Below are 22615 nucleotides of genomic sequence, written 5' to 3'. Positions count from 1 at the left end.
CCGCGGCTCACTAGGCTAATCCTCCGCCTAGCGGCGCCGGCACACCGGGTTCCAGTCCCGGTCGGGGCGCCGGATTCTGTCCCGGTTGCCCCTCTTCCAGGCCAGCCCTCTGCTGTGGCCAGGGAGTGCAGTGGAGGATGGCCCAGGTGCTTGGGCCCTGCACCCCATGGGAGACCAGGAAAAGCACCTGGCTCCTGGCTCCTGCCATCGGATCAGCGCGGTGCGCCGGCCGCAGCGCGCCGGCCGCGGCGGCCATTGGAGGGTGAACCAACGGCAATGGAAGACCTTTCTCTCTGTCTCTCTCTCTCTCACTGTCCACTCTGCCTGTCAAAAATAAAAAAAAAAAAATAAAAAAAATTAAAAAATAAAAAAAAAAACCACTATGTTTGTGGTACAGCTGCAGAATACTAACAGAGTACTGATGGCAGCTCAATGGAAAATTTTCTCTCTACAAAATAAATCTTTAAATCGACTCCTCTTTTTAATACTCCCTTAAAACAATTAAGAACCTAAAACACTGTTTGCATTTTGTTAGGAGGCATTTTTACAAATTTATTATATTTTCCATAAATGGACACAAGTGCACACCCAAGTTCACCAAAGGAAGGAGTGGCCAGGAGGAGGTTCAGAGGATGTCCCTGCCAGACTTCATCAGAATGCCCTTGGGGCAGCCAGATGAAAAGCAGACTTTTGATGTGTGGCTGCAATTCTCTGTGTGTCAGATAAACCCTTTTCAAGGCTTGACTATGGGTAATAAGACTTCTGCAAACCAGTCTCTGCAATATGCAGTGCTGTCACCAAGGACTTGAGTGCCCACACCATCCTGCCCCTTCCAAACACACTCCCACTCAAAGTAGCAAAGGGAAATGAAGTCTTGTATAGGTGCACCTTCAAGCCTTTTCTTACAAGCTTTAGGAGCTTTCAACTGAACATTTATAGAAACACATAGGTCTCGATGATGTGATCGCCAACTGTCATTTTAACTCACTACAGAACCATTATTAGAGTACTTTAAACCAGTCAAAAGATAAGAAAGTAGAAAACATTTCTTTAAACCCAATATTCTTTTGCCTAATATGTCTTCAACTTGTTAATATTTCTGAATTTCCAGTCATCAAGATATTTTTCTCAAAAATAGGTTCAAGGTAACCACTTATCTTGTATTCCCATTTACCCATAATCAAAGAGGTTCCTGGGGCATGGGACTTTTAGTGCTAAAATTAGGAAAAGTCTGAGGAAGGAAGCATACAGGCCTTAAGTACATACACACTGTTGGATGGAAGCCAAGGCCCTGACCCAGATGGTCCCAGGCACCAGGGGAAGCCATTTTCCTACTTCACGGTCTAAGGTCTAAGGTCAAAGGTCATGCAAACACACGAATTCTAGTATCCCTCTCAGCGACTCCCGCCCTCCCTTGAGCAGAACCTCCCCTGGGCAGCTCAGGTTGAAGGTCTCCAGGTACACTGGGAGGACAACCTGAGAATCCTGGGAGAGTGTGCCGTCCCATCTACTAAACAGGGGCTCTGGAGCTCCATGTATGTTCCCTGCAGAACCACACTCATGTTCATAACAGCACCCAACTCTGACTCATTGCAGGGTGTTGATAAACAACCTGAGACATGCGCTGGAGGCGCAGTTCGATAGCCGGGTCCGAGCGACTGGACACAGTTACGTGAAGTACAACAACTGGGACACGGTATGACACACACATTTAGAAAGACGTTGTTTTCAGAACTGGACCAAGGACATCCCGTTAATCCAAGAATGCTTCTGTTTGGTAGATAGAGGCTTGGATTAAACAAGTGGCTGCTGCGAATCCAAACCTCATCTCTAACAGCGTCATCGGAACTACATTTGAAGGGCGCTCTATTCACCTCCTCAAGGTAATCGTTTTTAACCATGACTTTGCCAGGTCTGAGGGTTTTAAATCAATGAATCTGAGCACATTAACATCTGTTCCACAGACATGCTAATCCCAAGCATTGTTATAACTCTTTTCTTGCCTATATTCCCCAGGGACTCAAACAGATTTGCCAGCTTCTTTTATCATATGTGGATTTTTAAATCATTATTTTGATTTATTCAAAAGAAAAAATGCAATAAAATAAGAGAAGTCCTATAAATTTAGCCACATTCCTGTAAGCAATGTAAATGATCATCTACCTTGATGAAATTCTTCTCTCCCAGCTGTTGTTGGCAAATCCATTTGCTAAAGAGGTTCATAAACTTCATGTCTATCAGACAATATTACACCACGTATCAACAATTTGTTTCTGTCATCCTCTAACACCATTTTTGTCGTATAATTCTAATGAAGGAAATAAAAAAAGGAATAAGCAGAGAGAAGGAAAAATTCTTACAGGATTAGCAACAATCATGATTACTTCTAATTACTCATCCAGTTGTCTTGGTCATGTCACCCAATAATAGCAGCTGAAAATAACCTCCACGTGAGTACAATTAGACTGGGTAATCAAGCATGTTCTGAAAATATGAGCTTGTCAAGCTTAATAAAAATAATAAACAACCATGTAAGCCCTGAGCTCAAACATTGTGAGTGTCTAGAGGCAAGAGCACACTGTGCTAGTGTTGTGTTTAATTTAATCATGGGATATATCTCTTGCTAGTGTCAAGTTTCACCTGTTGAGTACAACATCCAGAAGGTAGTAAATGTTAACCCCTGAATACCATGTGATGAATCAGTTTCCCTTTTCTTTTTGTTTGCAATAGGTTGGCAAAGCTAAATCAAATAAGCCTGCTGTTTTCATAGACTGTGGTTTTCATGCCAGAGAGTGGATTTCTCCTGCATTTTGCCAGTGGTTTGTGAAAGAGGTCAGTATATAGAGTGATCTTTGGCAAAGAGAAGTAGAAAGTATTTTTTATTTCATTTCTTTTTTTATTTTTTTTTAATTTATTTATTTTACTTGAAAGTCAGAGTTACACAGAGGAGAGGCAGAGAGAGAAAGAGAGAGAGAGAGAGAGAGATCTTCCATCCGCTGGTTCACTCCTCAACTGGCCGCAATGGCCGAAAATGTGCCGATCCAAAGCCAGGAGCCAGGATCTTCTTCCAGGTCTCCCACGCGGGTGCAGGGGCCCAAGGACTTGGGCCATCTTCCACCACTATCTCAAGCCATAGCAGAGAGCTGGATGGGAAATGGAGCAGCCGGGTCTCAAACCAGCGCCCATCTGGGATGCCTGCGCTTCAGGCCAGGGTGTTAACCCACTGCGCCACAGCACCAGCCCCTCAATTCATTTCTTATAACCTGGCTAAAATAAGAGAAAATAACATAAAAAAGAAGTGTGCATAATTCCAAATTCCTATTTTTGAAAATTTACTTCACGACCTTTATAAGACAAGACTTTAAAACAGCTTGAAAATGTTCTTTATTTGAATTTCACTCAAATTTATTAGTGTATTACACACCTTTGGTGCAGAAACTAACAGCAAGTATGGTGGATCAGTCATTCCAAAGGTAATGTGTGTTGGCCTAGTGGTTAAGACATTACTGGGGACACCCACATCCCATGTTAGAGCACCTGGATTCAATTTCCAGATATTTCTCCCAGTTCCATCTTCCTGCCAAACCTTGACCCTGGGAAGCAGCAAGTGATGATTCAAGTAACTGAGTTTCTATCACCAGTGTGGGAGACCTAGGGTGAGTTCTTGCCTCTCGTCTTTGGCCTGGCCCAGTCCTGGCTTTTGCAGGTATTTGAGGAGTAAACCAGCAGCTAGGAATTCTCACCCTGTCGATCTGTATCTCCGTGTGTAGTTGTGTGTATGTGTCTCTCCCTCGGTCTCTCTGTCTCTCAAAGTAAAAAAAAAAAAAAAAAAAAGTTAACTTTTGTGAATAAACCATCAACTTGATCATCATTATAATATACTTCAGAATAAAAGAAAAAGTGTGTGGTAGTCCCTACTCTAAATGATAAGGTTTCTCCTTCTGTATAATTACAATGATAAGATATATGCAAAGCTCTTTAAAAACTGAACTTTTTAAATATCCATGAGCTGACACAGATATAAATAATAATTCAATCAATAAATAAAAGAGAAAAGAATTCTTTCTTGCAGAAGAATTACGACTAATATATGTACCAAGAATGAGTAAAATATAAAATCACCAAGAGAATATCACTTCAGGTAAATCAGAAGATAAAATTTAAAGAGAAACAAGATACTTGCAGTCAGAAAATAGCTCCCTCTAAAATGTATTGGCTACAAAGGGAAAAGTTAACAGTGGAGAAACCTGGAAGAAATTCCCTTAACCAAGTGATCAACATCACTAGTAAAAACAAAACATACCAATATCATGTACCCCTTAAAATTATGCACTGAAAAGGCACAATAACATCTGTCATATTTTTCCCAAACTCCATGACCTCTCTTTACTCATAAAAGAAAAGTTTAATTTTAAAAAATCAGACAAACAACTTGATGGACATTCTGCCAAATAACCTGAGCAGCATTCTTCCATGGTGTCAAAGTTACCAAAGACAGGGAGAGATGAGGAACTCCCACGGAGCAGAGGAGACTAAGGCAACCACGATGTAGGATCCTACCATTGGATCCTGGAACAGAAAAAGGCTGGTAGTGGAAAAACCAGCTAACTCTCAACAAAGTCCACAGGATGGATAGGATTGTGCTCACATAAATTTCTTCACATTGGGAGAGGTCTTTGTTGTGTGAGGACCCAGGGGTGAGGCAGACATCTGCAAGCCAAGAAGAAAATGAGGCTGACACCCTGATCTCAGGTTTTCAGCTTCCAGGTGCGTGAGAAATAAATGTCTATTGTTTAAGCCAAAAAAAATTTTTTTTCTTCACATTGATGATTGTTCTGTGGTTATATAAGATGGTCACAATAGGCAACACTGGATGAAGAGTGGCTGGCAACAACCTGTACTATTATTAAGCTCTTTTGTAATTCTTAAAACCTGCATTGAAGTTCATTGAAGTTAAAAACATTTATTTGCTTTAAAAGACATAAGAATATTATAATACACAACAAAACTGCCTTGTGTGAACCATTTCTGCATTTATTTGCTATGGCCTTGATTTCTAGATGTTATATATCCAGGGGCATCGCTTCACTTCAGTGGATAGCTCATCATCTGCCCTTTAAAAGCAGAGAATTGGATTTTACCATTATTGCCAACTTGTAAACCATTTAAAGAATATGGTTCTGGGGCAGACGTTTGGCATAGCAGTTAAGCCACTGTTTGGGACATCTGTATCCGATATCAAATGCGTTCCAATCACGGCTCTGATCTCCATCCCAGCTCCCTGCTAAGGCATGCCTTGGGAGGTAGCAGTTGATGATTCAAGTACTTGGTCTCTGCCACCCACATGGAAGAGATGAAAGGAGTTGCTAGCTCCTGGCTTCAACCTAGCCAAGCTCTGGCTGTTGCATGCATTCAAAGGGTGAACCAGTGATGAGAGTTCTCTTGTCTCTCACTGTCTGAATTTCTTTGCCTCTGTCTCTCTGGCTTTAAAAATAAATAGGTCGGCACCGCGGCTCAATAGGCTAATCCTCCGCCTAGCGGCGCCAGCACACCAGTTTCTAGTCCCGGTTGGGGCGCCGGATTCTGTCCCGGTTGCCCCTCTTCCAGGCCAGCTCTCTGCTATGGCCAGGAATGCAGTGGAGGATGGCCCAAGTGCTTGGGCCCTGCACCCACATGGGAGACCAGGAGAAACACCTGGCTCCCGGCTATGGATCAGCGTGATGCACTGGCCACAGCGGCCATTGGAGGGGTGAACCAACGGAAAAAGGAAGACCTTTCTCTCTGTCTCTCTTTCTCACTGTCCACTCTGCCTATAAAAAAAAAAATAAAAATAAATAAATAAATAAATTTTTCAAAGTATATATGGTTCAATAGCTCCCCACTGTAATAAGCACAGGCTTTATCGTGTGCAATTTTCATGAATAAATACATGTATAAGTACAGAGTCACAAAGAGTATAGAAGAACTGTTCACACACAGAAGACTTTTACATTGTAAAGTTCATTCCAGCCAGTCCAAAGAAGGATTTACTTTCATTTGAACATGATTGGGAATGGAGGGGCTGTAACTAAGGGAACAGAGTTAATGGGCATGATGTCCTTCACTCTTAGATAAATGTCCACATTACTTAACAGGGAGAACCAGTCCCTTAGCAGAAATTCCTCCTCAAGAAAGAGGATGAACAAGGAGACCCCCATCATTATGCAGCTTGGAGAGTTGGGGAGAGCTGCCCCAAATCCATTGGTGTGGGCTCACTTAATCATTGGAGGCAGCCTCACTCTTCTTGCAAGCTCGAATCTCCCTCTAGTAAGATCATCTATAGGGAGTTTCATAGAAAATAACCCAGTTTATAGTTGATATATCATCAGGAACATGCATATTCTCTCATAAACATTCCTTAATTACTAGCACTAGGATTTATGCTCATATCGCACTACCTTTGGAAAAAAGTTACATAGTTTTTATCTCAAAGGAAGCTAGTATTTTTGTTATTTGAAAGTCATTAACCTTATTAAATCTTTAGAGTAAAACATTAGAATCAAACATAGTAAGTATGTGAATTATTTGTAGATGAAATAGAAGTATGCTGGAAGCAGAGAAGAATTGAAGACAACAGTCTTAAACAAAAATATCAGTAGCCAATTGCTGTAGCTGTTTAAATGCTAAAGTTGTCTACCTCAGTAAGGGACATTGTGCTCATTATCAAAGCCAATATTCATTTCATCTACGTACATTTTACCAGCACTGCAAATTCCATTTTCCATGAAATTCTGCTTTGTCATTCACATACAGGCTGTTAGCAACTATGGAAAAGATACTCTCACGACAACGCTTCTCAACGAGTTAGACTTTTATGTCCTTCCTGTGGTCAACATTGATGGCTACGTCTACACCTGGACCAAGGTAAATGAACCAAGACTGAGAACTGATGAAATTAAGATCAACCGTTTTCTATCATACTTGTCCTAACTACCTAATTCACTTTCAGAACCGAATGTGGAGAAAGACCCGCTCTACCAAGACAGGAACTACCTGTGTTGGTGTGGATCCCAACAGAAATTTTGATGCTGGTTGGTGCAGTAAGTATCTGACTGACTAGTTTGCATACATCAGTTGAAAAATTTAAGAGGAAAAATACATTAAAAACACAGCAGTGTGTAAAATTAGAAAACCTACAAACTTGTATGTCTTAGAGTTCTAACTTTCCAAAGGCACACACAACCGTTTACTAATTCATTCAACAAAAATATGTCAGACACTCAGCTATTTTCCCAGCAGTGCCACATGATGGAAATGTAAGACTGAACAAACAAGATGTAATCCTACAATTCACAGCATGTACAACCCAGAGAATCTAGTCTAATGAATGTCTAGAGAGAGCCATTAAATTAATAAACATTTAAATAAAACTGTGATGCAAGAATGATCACAGTAATAGAGCATTTCTTGTGGAGATAGTTTGCCCCCATTATCAATATTCATTTTCTTGCCCTGTAATGGTCTCATTGTGTAAAATTACACAAGGACTACTCGGTGATCTCCCTTGCAACTTCTTACTATGTTAGGTAAAACATACCATCCTAATCATGTGACTAAATGTATACATACTTTATAATACATGTGTAATTGAAGATGATGATAAAAACTCCCATGAAAAACAGTTTATTCTTAATTCCCTAACTTCCAAGCTTGAAAAATCCCTGTCAGAACTGTGGTAGGTCATTGTCTGTCATTGATAATATATTTTTCCAGAATTGGGAGCCTCTAAAAGCCCCTGTGATGACACGTACTGTGGATCTGCTCCTGAATCTGAAAAAGAGACCAAGGCCCTGGCCAACTTCATCCGCAAAAATCTCTCTACCATCAAGGCATATCTAACAGTCCACTCGTACTCCCAGTTGCTGCTCTACCCTTACTCCTATGATTACAAACTCCCTTCAAACAGTGCTGAGTTGGTAAGTAGCCATGACAGTGCACGTGGCATGCCAATGGTGAGACTTTTAAATTCTAATCCAGAAAAAAAAAAAAGATAATAACAACTTCTAAAAGTTCTTCTATTAATTTTTGGTAGTGGAAGTGGAAAAATTATTACAGATTTGTGGGATGGCTGTATATATTGGCTAAAAGATATAGTATTTTGATGCAAGGAATGGACCTTCCTCTGGTTCATTCACTGATCTTCAAAAATGACAATAGCTCCATTTCCTATGGCATCATCACAAAACTGACACACAGGATGATTTCAGGTGATTGGGGTAATAGACAAAGTTCCTTAGGTTGCACCCATAATCTTTGGCAAAGTCAATTTGGTGAAGTCATTTTGAGCTATATTTGACACTCAGAGTTTAGAAGTCATTAGAAATTTGCCTCATTTGATTGATATGGGATACAGCCATGAAATCCTAAAAATGTTTCGCTGTTTGAGCAGATGAGAGACAGAAGCTAATCAAGACCAAATGATGTGACTCAGTCTTTACTAGATACAGAGCATAACACCAAGAAATTTAAGTATCTCTACTCAAAACAACTAGCAATTTTGTTGGACGATCAACATATAATCACATGAGCAATTAAATAGTGCGAGTTTTATAACAATTCACATGAAAAAATATTACACATCAATGTGCAATTTTTAAAAAAACAGATCTGAATACTTCAAACAATATTTTCCAATTTATGAAACATCTGGCTGCCAGAAATTGAGGCCAATGATGTAAAAGAGCAAATATAAGATTTAAATCATTTCAGTTATGTCAAAAAAGTACTGTACTTAGACAATGACATAGATATTTGGCCTACCTAGATGCATAAATTTGAAGATCTAGTAATTTTAAAAGCTGCAAATGTTTTTGTGCTTTGAGATTCAGTCTTTCAGGGACCAAATAAGACATGTAATGCTGTAAACATTTTGTGAAGAGCAAAAACAGAAAAATTACCCACTCTTCTCGAAAACTGATAGATAATAGTTGGCAAAAGAAAAAAAAAAGATTAAAAACCCTTCCCGTTTTCCCTATCTGTATCCAAAAAATAGACCGGCACTGTGGCTCACTAGGCTAATCCTCCGCCTATGGCGCCAGCACCCCAGGTTCTAGTCCTGGTCGGGGTACCAGATTCTGTCCCAGTCACTCCTCTTCCAGTCCAGCTCTCTGCTATGGTCCAGGAGTACAGTGGAGGATGGCCCAAGTGCTTGGGCCCTGCACCCCATGGGAGACCGGGAGAAGCACCTGGCTCCTGGCTTCAGATCAGCGCGGTACACCGGCCACAGTGGCCCTTGGGGGGTGAACCAACAGAAAAGGAAGACCTTTCTCTCTGTCTCCCTCTCTCACTGTCCACTCTGCCTGTCAAAATAAATAAATACATAAATAAATAAATAAATAAATAAAATAAAACAATGTTAGACCACTAAACATTTCAGTTTTTCAGTTATGCTCAGTATGTGTTTCCAATGGGTGCTCACAGTCCTGCAGTCACAGCAAGAGAGGTATGGTCAGTGTCTCCTTTCTATCCTAGAGTGTTGGCAACAGAAGAGAGGAAGAAGGAGTATACAGCTTGCTTAATTCATGTGGGTATATTTAAATTGTACCACATGAGAAAATTAAAAAGCCATAATAGCTAAACACTAATAAATTAATAATGTAAATATCAAAACTAAAATTGTAAAACACATGAAATGTAACTATGATTAATATATCCAGTCTGCAAGGCACTAAGCCTTAGACATGAATACTAAAAGATCATACGAACAGAAAAGCTCAAAGTGTTCTTTGGAATCAAGCCACTCTGCCAAGATTTGGTATCTTTTATTTTGGGGGGAATAAGTTTAAGGAATGATAATGATCAAATAGCATTGTTGCTATTCACCACATGCAATAATATCCTAGTATTAGACTACCCAAAAAGTCTACAAATGATCCATTAAAAAAAGGAAAATCAAATAAGTTCTGCCTTGGGAATTTCATGAATAATCCCTGCTGCCTTCCATGAGAATTTTATTCAGGAGAAAACCCAAGACTCAGAGTCAGCCAGTTTAATGGGCCAATTCATTTGTGTCTCTAGTGGGGAGAAAATGTTCCAAGCAGAATGTGAGTCACCAAGACTCTTCCCTAAGAACCGCTTCTTTATTTAAAATCAAGAAAAGGAAAATAATAGAAAAAGAGATACTATTCAAAATCTAGTGTTTCAAAATTGTTTTTGAATTTTCCTTAAAAGTATATTTATTTATTTATTTGAAAGGCAAAATTAACAGCGAGATCTTCCATCCACTAGTTAATTCCCCAAAATGGCTGCAATGGCCAGTGCTAGACCAGGCTTAAGCCAGGAGCCCGGAACCCAATCTGCGTCACCACGCGTTAGCAGGGAGCCAGCCTGGAATTAGAGTGACCAGGACTCCAGCCTGTGCTCACATGAGATGTCTGCACTACAGGTGATGGCTTAAACTGGTGAGACACAACACAGGACCCTGTTTTTGAATTCCAAATAATAAAGCACTAGAATAAACATAAAGATATCAAAGTAATATATTCATAATCTATTATCAAAGGAATAAAAGCACAAACCACAAAATAACTTTATCCTGAATTTTTTTTAATATGAACTAATAAATTCAGGGAAGAAGGCATGCTACTTCTTGTTTTTCCAAAGCATGATAAAAATGTTACATGACTAAAATGCAAAATTTAATTAGATTTACATAATACTCAATGACTTAAGTTACTTTAATTTCTAATAACTTTTTTAAATAGTTTTTTCTATAGTTTGGCCTGGTTTCATAAAAGAAATATTTAAATGCCACTAGTAAGGCTTAAAGTGAATGTTAGTTGATTACTTAATTCATTCTATATCTGAATTCAGTTTGACACCCCAAAACAACTTTAATCTTTTGAGTTCCTAGAAATCCTTTAACTTTTTCTTATTTGTATAATTCCAATTCACTTACTTCCAAAGCATATTTTTGTATAATAAGCTTATAATTATGGTGTAATTACAAATACATGTAGAGTCAAAAGAGAATTTGAGTCTCTCAAAGGGAAAGATATTGGAGTTTTCACAGTTTTTATTTGTGATGAGGATTTCAAGGGGAAAAATTAAATTTTCATCTAGAAAGATGAATTTTCCATCCAAATTGAATGCCTCTATATTAATTCTTGGGTAGGGAAAGCTGTCCCTGCTGCAGAAAGCAAAGGTAGTAAAGGATTAATAAGATGAATTCCTGGTATCTTACTACATTATAGATAACTGAGAAAACTGAGCATTTTTTATTGGATACATTATGATGTCGTCTTACACAGGATTTGGCCTCACCATTGGCATACATATGATTTTTATTTCTCTTTACACTTATAAATCTTATAAGAATACATTTACAGAAAAAAAATGCTTCAAGGAGAATAAGACTGTAGATTCAAGCAAATTGATTTGTACTTATATTAGAATTTTCAGCAAATTTAGAACATACATAAGCAGCAATCCTTTATTATCTGAATCCTGATAAAAATTTATGTGGCTTCATTTCCAAGAGATCTCACATATAGACTGCCTCAAAATTGCTCATATCATGAGACAACCTTCAGAGGAAAGAAAGGCAGAGATGGGAATGTACAGTCCAGGGAAGTAAAAGAACAGGAAAAGTAATTACATAGATTATAAAGAATATTGCCAGAAAATCCAGCTTGAGTAGAGCAATACAAGCCCAGGACAATATGGTCATTTTATACACAAAATGCTTTTCATTACTGCTTGTAGCCATTCTGTATTGTTTAAAGAAATAAAGCAAAACGCACAATGAGTTTCCAGTGGCTTCATAAACCTGTATAGTGCCTCAGTGTAGACTTCTCCAATATAATGTTATCACCATCTTCCAAGGAAATTTTAAAGCTTAGAAAAAGAGGGTTGGGATATTAACATTTCCAAATATCTAAAGCATAACACATTGAACTGTGTGCCCTCTTTATTGTCAGAGGAAAATAAAATCTGGGAGACATAATGGAAAAGATCCCCAAACCTAGCCATATTGCTGCACTTGCTAAGCATAAAACCCAATCTTTGGCTCACCTTCCTATCCCCAAGACACCTACATAACTCTGCTATTAATAGTAATATAATAGCGCCACCTTGAAGTGAAAAGTAGGAAGCCAGCAGAATACCCAACCACGTGTCTTGTCCCAGTCCCCAGATGAACCAAATGGAAAGCAGAATACACTGCACAAAGGTGCTGATACACAGCATGCGTCCTGTACCATCGCTCTGCATTGGAGACGCAGAATCGTATAACTGGGAAAAGCTTAGGAATTATCTGGTTCTGTTTCTTCTTTTCCAACTGAAACAAGAAACTTTGGCTAAGCCAACACTAGTTGTGGAGCTAGTTCTGTGTCTAGAGCTATGGCTTCTGAAGACTTTTCTAGGTTGCCCAATATCCAAACACACACACACACACACACACACATACACATCTCTGTGGCCCTATGCTGTCCTAGTACTTCGTAACTATCTTGCAGAAGAACATTCAGCAGAAAACATCAGGAAGCCCATAAAATACATCATAATTACCTTTGCCCCTAGACATTGCTCAGGATTTCCTCTGGTTAGCAGAGATGACTCCCTGCTCGGTTCCTAGTCTTTATGATTCTGGCCCATTCTTCTGATGGAAGTATACTCATTAATCGGGAGGAAGAAGACAGTAACTCTAATTATTCTATGTGACCAAATGATAGAAACCTGCTCTTAAACTCTAACACCTTCCAGTCCAGTGGCACTTCACACACCACCTCTTTTGTTTGTTTGTTTGTTTGTTTGTTTTAAACATTTCTTTATTGATTTGAAAGGCAAAGTTACAGAGACAAAGGCAAAGAGAGAGAGAGAGAAAGAGAGAGAAAGAGAGAGGTCTTCTATCTGCTGGTTTACTCCCCAAATGGCTGCAACAGCCAGAGCTGGGCCAATCCAAAGCTAGGAGCCAGGAGCTTCTTTCAGGTCTCCCACTTGGGTTTGGGGGCCCAAGGACTTGTGCCATCTTCTACTGCTTTCCCAGGCCATAGCACAGAGCTGGATCGGAAGCAGAATATCCAGGACTCAAACTGGCGCCTATATGAGTTGCCGGCACCATAGGCAGAGGATTAACTTACTGTACCACAGTGCCAGCCCACACATATTACATCTTAAAGAAAGTTTTGTTTAATGAGCCACCAAGATAGAAGCCACAACTCTAGATATAATGCCATGATTAGAGATAAAAATAAAAATCAAAGGGAATAAATATTGTGATTAGGAGGTGGACAATTGCAGAGCCAGGCACACACCCATCACAGCTGTCACAATGTCCTTGCCTAATAACAGGAGTAGCAAGGCCTCAGCCTCACTGTCATGCAGGCTACTAGCCACTAAGGCAAGCAGTGCTCAAAGCACAAAATTTATCTGTTTTAGGAATTTCCTCAGAATGCCTGGTCTCATTTAAAAGAAAATTTTTTCTAATGGCAACAGTAGAGTGTCTGTTTCAAAGAACTGGTTGCTGATTTACCATTATATTATACTCTAAGTGATTTCCTGGCCTAATAAAATTCTCCTGTAGAGCCTGGTGAGGACATGGCTGAGCAGGTAATTATCAGAAATTTCATTGAACACCTATTCAGTGTTAACCATAATCCATGGTCCTTGCCACAGAGAATTTAGGATTCTATTGAGATGATGAAACTCAGATACCAGGAACCACACAGGAGAAGGACAGGAGTTGTCAACTAAGCTCCATCATAGAAGCTCAGGGAAGGGAAATGGCAGTGAGGGCTGGAGCTATTCCATGAAGGTTGTGGAGGGGAGATGCAATTTGTTCTGAGCCTGGAAGTGTGGGCAGGACTTTGGGGGCAGTAGAAGGACTAAAGCATTTTAAGAGAAAAGAACCAGCCAATGTGCAACGGAGGTACTGAATGAAGGAGTTGAATAGGGGAGAGGCAGAGGATCAGCCTATTTTGGATGTTCTTGTGAGGGAAGAGTGGGCGTGAGGTTTGGTCAGTATGATGCCCGGATAGAGAGGGACTTGAAGATGAGAACAGACCCTGTGATAACCAGTATTGCCAGGTCCAACATAGCACTCTTAGCTTACTGTGCATTTCAGATGAGCAACAAATAGTTTTTACTACATGTGTGTGCTGAATATTTCATGGGATGGACTTATACTGAAAACATACTCATGCTTTATCTGACATCTAAATTTAATGAGGCATCCTGTATTTTTTGCTAAATCTGGCAACCTTAACTGGTGAAGTATTCTTCTATGTATATAAGGTCTATCAGTGGGCACTGAGGAGAAAGCAAGTGGGACTGGAAGAAGCAAACGTGTATCTGCTAAAAAGGAGGCCTTAGCACAGATGTTTAAAGCCAGCTGTCTTTGACTTTAATATTTTCCTAAAAAGCAACTTATTCACCACAATTACATATTTTATAGTTTCCTTTGGACTAATTTTGCTCCCCCCAACTTTCCTCCCATCACTGCCCTGAGAGATCATTTGGTAGTGTTTGGGAGATGGGTTTGATCGTCCTGTGGGGGAGATCTCCTGGCATCTGTGCTGATAAACAGCCCATAATGCACAAGACAGGCCCCTCCTCCCACCCCACCCCACCCCCCCAGCAAATAATTATCTGGCCCAAAATGTCCATCTGCGCAGAGGTTGAAAAACCTTGCTTTACATAAAGATAAGAATAAAATCCCATTCCTGGCCAAAGACTCTTGGTTTTCACAGGATTTCACACCCTCCTCACAATTAGTTTGCAGTGTTCTGCATAGCTTGAGCACAAGAGCCCCTGCACATCCCTGTATACATTACTCACTTGTAATGTTTATATGGGAGAAGCACCAATTTCACCAAAAACAAAACAGAACTTCCCTGGACGTTGCAACTGCTGCTGACTCAGGCTTCACATTTTCCGTGAATTTGAAAGAGCTTAAAAATATGTATGCAGATCAGTCGAACAAAAAATTTTGGTTTATCTCAAGCAAAAGTGCTCCCGCATTCCCACCCAACTAGTGGGCTCTCCTAAACCCAGCTTGTCCTTAACCCCTATCCCTGGCTCCCACGCAGAGCCTCCTTTCAGAAACACATTTCTTTCTTCCAGTCCCACATGCCTTCTCCTCAGAGCCTGCTCACAAATCTTAAGAGCCTTCCTTTTGCACCAAAATTATGAGAGTTCAATTTCTCACTGGTCCCTTGGTGTAAGTTGCCCACTATCCCAGAGCAGAAGGAAGGACACTATAATTAGAGATGATCCTGATGCTCCCATTATCACACACTGACCCTCAACGATGGTTAAACTCACCAAAAAGTGCCTTTAAATTGTTTCACACCTCATAGTCAAGGGCTTTGGTTTCTTCTACGGTAATTAGGGGCCCCTGGAAGACTGGAAGAGGCAGCCACAGCTGTGACGCCAGCTGTGTACCTGGAGGCTGGAATGAGGACCACTTGCACGGTCACAAGACAGGGGCCTCTTTATCATGTGTTACCTGGGAGCGCAGGCCAAGGGAGAAGAACACCCCCTTTTTTCATCTCCCCAGGCCCCTGGAGCCCAGAGCCTGGAGAAGCATGACATTAGTTTATCCTTTGTCTCTAGGGCTTTCAGCTAGATGTGACATTTCAGTCTCTGTCTTTTGCTCTAGGACCAAGGCCTCTTTTTAAGGAAACAGATAACAAAAGAGAACATGCATAAGATGTGTCAGGAAACTCATATCTAAGGATTAATAAAGGCTGGGCATGTTTGGCCTTGACTAAAAGCAAAGTTTTCTCTGAGGCTGATTTATATTTAGCTTCCTTCTGTTCTTTACAATCGGTAAAGCCAGCTCCAGCAACACTTCTTTTGAAGTATTCCAAGGCCACAAGGAGAAGCAAAAAAGAGCACAGGATTTAAAGAAAGAAGAACCTAGCCCAAGTCAGCCACTTATGGGGCTATGTGCCCTTGGGCAAGTTCTTTTATCCTCTCTGAGTTTCAATTCTTTTATCTGTAAAATGGGGATAAAAATATCTAGCTCTTATCAAGTGCCCTTTGTCAAGTCCAAGGTTTTATGTAAATGTTAGGTTTTTCTGAACACACTGAGCAAGGATATAAAATGTCCCTCCCATGGCAGGTAGTGTAGAAAGTGTCATTAACTGAGGATTCAAGATGTGGACCCTGCTCTCTGCAGTGTTGTTCTTGGGTCTCCTGTCATTTGTCTTGGTCCTTTTGTACGGAAATGTACAGGGGAAAGGAGTTACCACTAGAGCGTCTTAGCAGACGCAAGCACACCTTTCTCTCTATAGTTCCTGGCAGGGGTCAGTCTTCCAGCTTGTTTGGAAGACTGCACGTGCTGCACCACACAGCATTCCATTCTGCTAGAAAATTCTGTGGTGATGAAATGTGGACAGATAATGTTAGGAAGATAAATGAGTAACATTTGTGAAATTATTTGAACTCCGCAAAAGAAAAGACCCACGCTGATTCCAGGGATTTTTGTTAAGATAATTGGAATTTTTTAAATTATATTTTAGTTGATTAATGTCTATTCTTATTTTTTTTTTGTCTCTTGGCCTTGAAAGGGCTAAAAAGAGTCCTCAGATTTCTTTGTTTGTTAATTAAGAAAAACAAGTAAAGTACATAAAAGGCATCCGTGCCTCCATGTGCTAACCCGTCTATTGTCGCTGCCCTCCTCACAAGCAGCCCCAGTCTGCACACAGGTGGGTCACAGTTCAACCTTTGCAGAACTTGGCACTTCCCGCCCCATCCAGATCTTGCCTGTTTATAGTGCCTCTAGGCCTAGCACAGGCCTCAATCAACCTTCTGCTAGGTAGGAGCTGGGCTGCTGAGGGTACAAAATGAATAGCCAAGGATCGCTTCTCAGAAGGAGCTCAGTGCTGGGCAGAGGAAGCAGTACCAAAACACAGAGTACCAGCACAGAGTGACAACAACTCAGAGATCTGTGAGTACCTACTAAGGACTGGGGAGGCCTGATGCTCCCTGGAAGAGCCGGGGACAGCTTCACATGGGAGGTAACACGGCAGCTGGATCTGGAAGAACAGCTACAATTCTCCATGGGACCAAAGTCATAGATGTAAGGAGAGGTAGGGACAGGTGAACAGGTAAGCAGGTCAGGAAATGGAACCGCAGAAAGAACAGGGGATGCACAGGAAGAGAGAAGGCTGGGATTCATGCATCGTGACTCTTGTCAAAAGAGAAGGTTGGACTTCAATCAAAGGTTTAGAGCCACTGTAGATACGGTGGTGAGGTGACCCTCAGATGAGTGATGAGGGGGAGGCAACTGAGGACAAGAACGGCCAAGGCTAAAGCACAAACTAAATGGTCCTTCTGTGCGTGCCAGTGGCAGGAACAGAGCAACAGCCTCTTCAAGCGAACATCAATCTTAGACACTGTTGCAGAATCAAAGACAGCAGCTTTTTCCTAAAGATTTCCTAGGAAGGCTTAAAAAGTGCTTAGGTGTCACTTCACGTGCCCAGAGCACGGTTCGAGGAAAAGCAATTTGAAATTTTTGTGTGGCCTTATGGGTAGTTATGAGTTGATGGATAAGTAGATGACTCCGAAGAGAGACCATAGTACCATTAGTTACTTTTGGTTTTGTCTGGAAACTCAGTTATTATACTACTACAATAAATATGTCGAGGAACTTGAAGGCCAACTGAGGCATCTGTTTCATAGATAATGTCTGTTAAGCCTATATCTTTTACCTTTATAATCTTCCACATTTGGAAATTCTCATATTTAGAACTTTTCACCTTTGGCACTAGTCCTGAAGAATTATATTTCTACTAACTAAAAATAATAATTCAAAGCCTAAAGAAAAGAACAGATCAGAAGTGAAAGCCGGCAAAGGCAGCTAGGCAAGGAACAAGAGATGTTTAGGGTCAGAGGTTCTACCTTGCAGAAAAGTAACTAGCTTTTCACCAATGGAGAGCAGATTAAAGAAATTGTACAATAGTAGAAAACATACTGCTTCCCTACCAAAAGAACTATTACCTCACCACAATCCACATCTCTAAAAGATGGCTTTAAATCTATTCTCAGCCTCACGCCATGTTGATCGATTATTCTGATTCTAGCTGAAAATAAGGGCCTACCTGAAGGTCAGGAGACAGTCTGACTCCAGCATCTTGGTTAGGATAAAACTGAGCACCAGGGGCAATGCAGTTAGATGGTAGCACACAAGAGTCCACATAGGAAGAGAAAGCATTTCTTAGCTTACCAGTTTGGAAACAGGGAAATAGAACCCTAATTTTTCAAGGGGCTGGCCCAAAACTGAGAAGACAGGGTTAGTTCCAGGAAACTGATGGCATCAGGCCACTGGACCAGAACAGAACATCATTATTTAAATTTTTTATAGTGTTTAAAATTTCCTAATTTGTCATTTGACTGATGAAATACAGCCATTGAAATCTTACAACCTTGTGCTCATCAATTTGACCCAAGATTCTATGAAGCTGATTTTAGTAATAGAATAATGACTAAGGGAAGTTTCTCCTTTGTAAAACTTGGATTACCCTGTTTCATCAACATCATAGTTTTCCAGGCATATGGACAAGAAGTAAGTGTGATGCCAAAGTATGAAATAAGGCCAGTTTCATAACCAGAATGAATTATAGCTAATTCTCCTGTAGTAAACAACCAGTTTTTCACATCTGTACTCCCCAGCCAGAGGAGTCAGGCCTTGCTTTTCAAGTGCTTATTTAAATAGGCTGTATGTCAGTGGACTTGTGCAGGGCAGGGTTTCTGGGTGCAGAGAGCCCTTCCCTAGCAGTTGGGTGCAGAGGGCTGGAGGTGAGAAGGTGATGCCACTTCTAAGAAGAGAATATACATAAGGTAACACTCATTACTTTTTTTCGATTCTGGGATTCACATAGTCTGCTTTTTGAAATAGAATGAATGTTCTCGAAATTTTGGCTTAAAAAGTCTTCCAAGCTGGAACTATCCCACAGCCTTGGAAGTGCCATTTGCAAAGCACTTTGATGCTGGCACTGACTATGCAATCATTTTTTTGTGTAGTCCCTGACACTGCTGCACTAATTCATAAAATCCTATCATGAGTTCATCTTGGCTTTACAACCTACCACACTGCCAAGTGGTTTTTGGGTTGTCTTGCTTTGCTTGGGGTTGTGTGTGTGTGTGTGTGTGTGTGTGATTTTTATCTGTTTGCCTGCAAAGTAGATACAGTCTTAGCCATTTGCCCAGTTACAAGACCCCTTTGCCCTCTGTTTTCCTCTTAAGAGCTTCAGGGACAAGAGACAGAAGCTCAGGGTGAGTGTTTGGGAACACACATTAGGGAAGATACCCTTCTACAAGAATCTCTTGGATTGTAAGACTAAGTCAGCTGGGAAAACTGGAATGGATGCTGAAGTATAAAATGCTAACACCAAGTGTGACATAAACATCTTTAAGTTCTTAAAAATAATATGAGGGAGGGGTGTTTATTTGGCAGTGTGTGTTTTCACGTACTTACTTATTGCTGGTTCTTTTGCAGGATGCCCTGGCCAAAGCTGCTGTTAAACAGCTTACCTCCCTGTATGGCACCAAGTACACATACGGCCCAGGAGCTACAACAATCTGTGAGTCTTGGCTTCAGAATGGTGCAAAGAAACCATGTGCCTAAAAAGCCAACAAATGCTTCCTGAGCTTTTCTTTTCTGAATATGTAAAGCATATGGCTTTTGGTGCACAGCACTTTTTTCTAAAATAAGTACTCAGTTGTCTGTTAAAAAAAAAAAAAAAAGGAGAGGGCTGGGGTGAGGATATTCCTATTCTTTCAACCATCAGAAACGTTTGATCTCTGAATATTGAGCGTCTACCAAGTGCCAGAACCTCACTAGATGCTAAAAGAAAAAGGAAGAAAGACCAGAAGTAAACAGTCCACTGGGATGCAGGTGCTAAGCGCTGAGACTGACATTAGGATGCACAAGGAGAGAACATGTCCAGACAAACCCAGGTCCCCTCCTCACTCCCACCAGTATCAGTGATGGCAGTGAGGACATGGAAACACATTATCAGGAGGGCTCATCGCCAGGAGAATGCGGGAGAAGGAGCGTTTTCCACGCTACCTGGATCACAGGTCTGATGGCTACTTGATGCGCAAGCCAGCTTCAAGGGGTGGACATCAATCCCTCTTGCCAGTCCATTGGTAAGAAAGCAAAAGAGAGGAAGTAGGAGGGTTAGGTAGGGGCCAGGCCACAAGGCCATGGATATGACAGAGTCCAGATTTCTTTGAGAAGGCTCCTTTTCCATTTCTATTTCTATTTTCCTTTGCCTTCCAGTGATTTCTTTCTGCCCCAGTTCTGAAATGAATAGAAAGATACATGAGGAAAAGATGCAGGCTTGTCATCAAGGGGCCTCCAGTGCAGCTGGGAAGGCTCCAGGCCTAAGTGGCTGGGTTGTTGATGTTTTTGTTTTTATAGAATACAGTTTTCTGCATTCTTATTGTTCCTTATACTGCTCCGATGCAGAGGAGTATACTGTCTACTTAAGGCTATTCTAGCAGAAATAACCCGCCTCGTCAAACATTGAGCTTCCTGTATGTTTTATTCAAACTACTTCAACTACCTTTTTTTTTTTCCCTATCATTCTGCCAACCTTAGGAGGGCAGGAGCAGTGTCTCCCCTTTATCCTGACCTCTCCAGTGTTGAGCCCATGGCCTGCTGTGCACTGGGGGCTATATAGTCATTGATGGAATACATAAAAAGATAAATAATTACTGAATGCATATTCTACGTGATAGTAACAACAGAATCTTTACTGAATGAGATAATAACTGAACAAATGCCAGCATAAGCCAGTAAACACACTGAAAGTACAAAATAATGGCACAGCCCTGCCTTCAAGCTGCTCCGATTTCCTCATTCAGCTCAGTTTTATGGGATTTAGAGTCCTCTCCTCTCATTACTCCCTGAAGCTTTCCTTGTTTTCCTGGAAGTTACACATTAGTGAGCCTTTCATTACTACAGTGAAATACCTGCCACAAGGTACCCATGAAAGGAGGAGGTTGGCTGCAGCTCATGGATGTGCAGGTTCACAGTCCAAGGTGGAGTAGCCCCAGTGATTCAGCATCGGGTGATGGTGCTTTTGCTAACAGAGTCCCCAGGTGAGGCACAGCGTCACTTGGCAAGAGGGAGCACCATGCCTCTCCTTATAAAGCCACCATGATGCCCTCATGAGGCTCCATTATAACAACCTTATCCAGTCTTTCTTTCTCTAAAGGCCCTGCCTCTAAACATCACAAGTAGATTAAGTGTCCACCTTCTTAGTGCCGTTAAGATGTTAGGGATGATGCCTTTAACACATAAGCCTTTGGGGGAATATTCTACATTCAAACTGATGTCCAAACCATAGTGTAAGTGAACTTTAAAAAGATCATGGAAAATGTATTAAATGTGGATTACCAGAAAACTATGTATGCATTTCAACATTTTTGCAGCAAAATAAACTTATTTTCTATTCCATTTTCCATGAAATTTTGAAATACCTTAACTGATATTTATCAATTAATATGCTATGTAATCTTGTTTACTATAACATAAAAGGACTGTGAGAATTTCATATTACAAATTACACACTTTCTAGAGAATTGAGCATATCATTCCCACAAAGCAGGTATAGAGGTAAGATTAAACAATTTTCTTTAAAATAGCTCCCCAAATCCTTTATGATCCAATTTACTAGAAAATTGGCCTACCCAGAATATTTTGCACAGTGAAACATTTGTAATTATGAAAGGAAGCTGACAATTTTTAGCAATGCTTTCTAGATTTAAACTTTCTTTTTTTTTATCTCTGCTCTTTGCACATTTCAGATCCTGCTGCTGGGGGCTCTGACGACTGGGCTTATGATCAAGGAATCAAATATTCCTTCACTTTTGAGCTCCGGGATACAGGCAGATACGGCTTTGCACTTCCTGAATCCCAGATCCAGGCAACCTGTGAGGAGACATTGCTGGCAGTTAAGCACATCGCCAACTACGTCCTGGAACACCTGTACTAGTGGAGGATGCTGAGATCCGTATTTAAAAATGCTCATTTTTCACTTCTTTTCTTTCCTGAATTATTCTTTTTGTTTGCCTGGATGTTTTGCAGATCTCAATCTTTCTTTTAGGCTTCTGGGTCTATGAACTACTTGGATATTTTAATATTGATCAGAATAAAAGTCAAGCATTCTAATGGGAACACCTGAAAGATTGTCTACTTCTTTGGTGGGGGATGGGGTATGGTGAGAACAAGTGAGTAGCAAGCTGTGCATAGGTAATAATGTAGTCATTCGTTATTGGCACAGGATTGGCCCAGGACTGTGGCCTGGGACTGACCCACACTGACCAAGTATAGAAACAGACACATTATAAAGGGAGGCTTACCAGTAAGAAGAAACAGAAATGGAAATTGAGAATTGCAAAACCTAGTGTGGATGAAAAAGACATCATCTTGATTTAGCTTTCATTGCAGCTCATTCACATTATTTTATGAGCTGTAGACCATATGCCAAGAACTGTGCTATGCAATTGAATACAGAACAAAGGAAAAGAAAGATAACACTTCTGCCCTCATTGGATGTATAGGCATCAGGAAGACAGTCATTAAACAGATAGTTAACTAATTAGTTATTAATTAATAATTAGT

General features: G+C 40.6%; 1 protein-coding gene across 1 annotated transcript in view; it reads left to right on the top strand.

Annotated features, from left to right (window-relative positions):
- Positions 1-22168, top strand: part of CPB1 (carboxypeptidase B1) — a 33077-nt gene extending 10909 nt beyond the window's left edge. The window contains exons 4-11 of the mRNA XM_002716588.6: positions 1597-1696; positions 1782-1883; positions 2731-2832; positions 6793-6903; positions 6989-7079; positions 7753-7955; positions 19481-19565; positions 21799-22168. Coding sequence (XP_002716634.1) covers positions 1597-1696; positions 1782-1883; positions 2731-2832; positions 6793-6903; positions 6989-7079; positions 7753-7955; positions 19481-19565; positions 21799-21986 — 982 coding nt within the window. The 3' untranslated portion in view covers positions 21987-22168. The remainder of the gene's footprint in view (positions 1-1596; positions 1697-1781; positions 1884-2730; positions 2833-6792; positions 6904-6988; positions 7080-7752; positions 7956-19480; positions 19566-21798) is intronic.
- Positions 22169-22615: the final 447 nt, after the last annotated feature.

The sequence above is a fragment of the Oryctolagus cuniculus genome, chromosome 4, assembly GCF_051225735.1.
Source record: "Oryctolagus cuniculus isolate XC-2025 breed Fujian yellow rabbit chromosome 4, ASM5122573v1, whole genome shotgun sequence".
Classification (NCBI taxonomy): Eukaryota; Metazoa; Chordata; class Mammalia; order Lagomorpha; family Leporidae; genus Oryctolagus; species Oryctolagus cuniculus.
The sequence above is the reverse complement of the archived record's forward strand: the minus strand, read 5'-3'. Positions and strand labels throughout refer to the sequence as shown.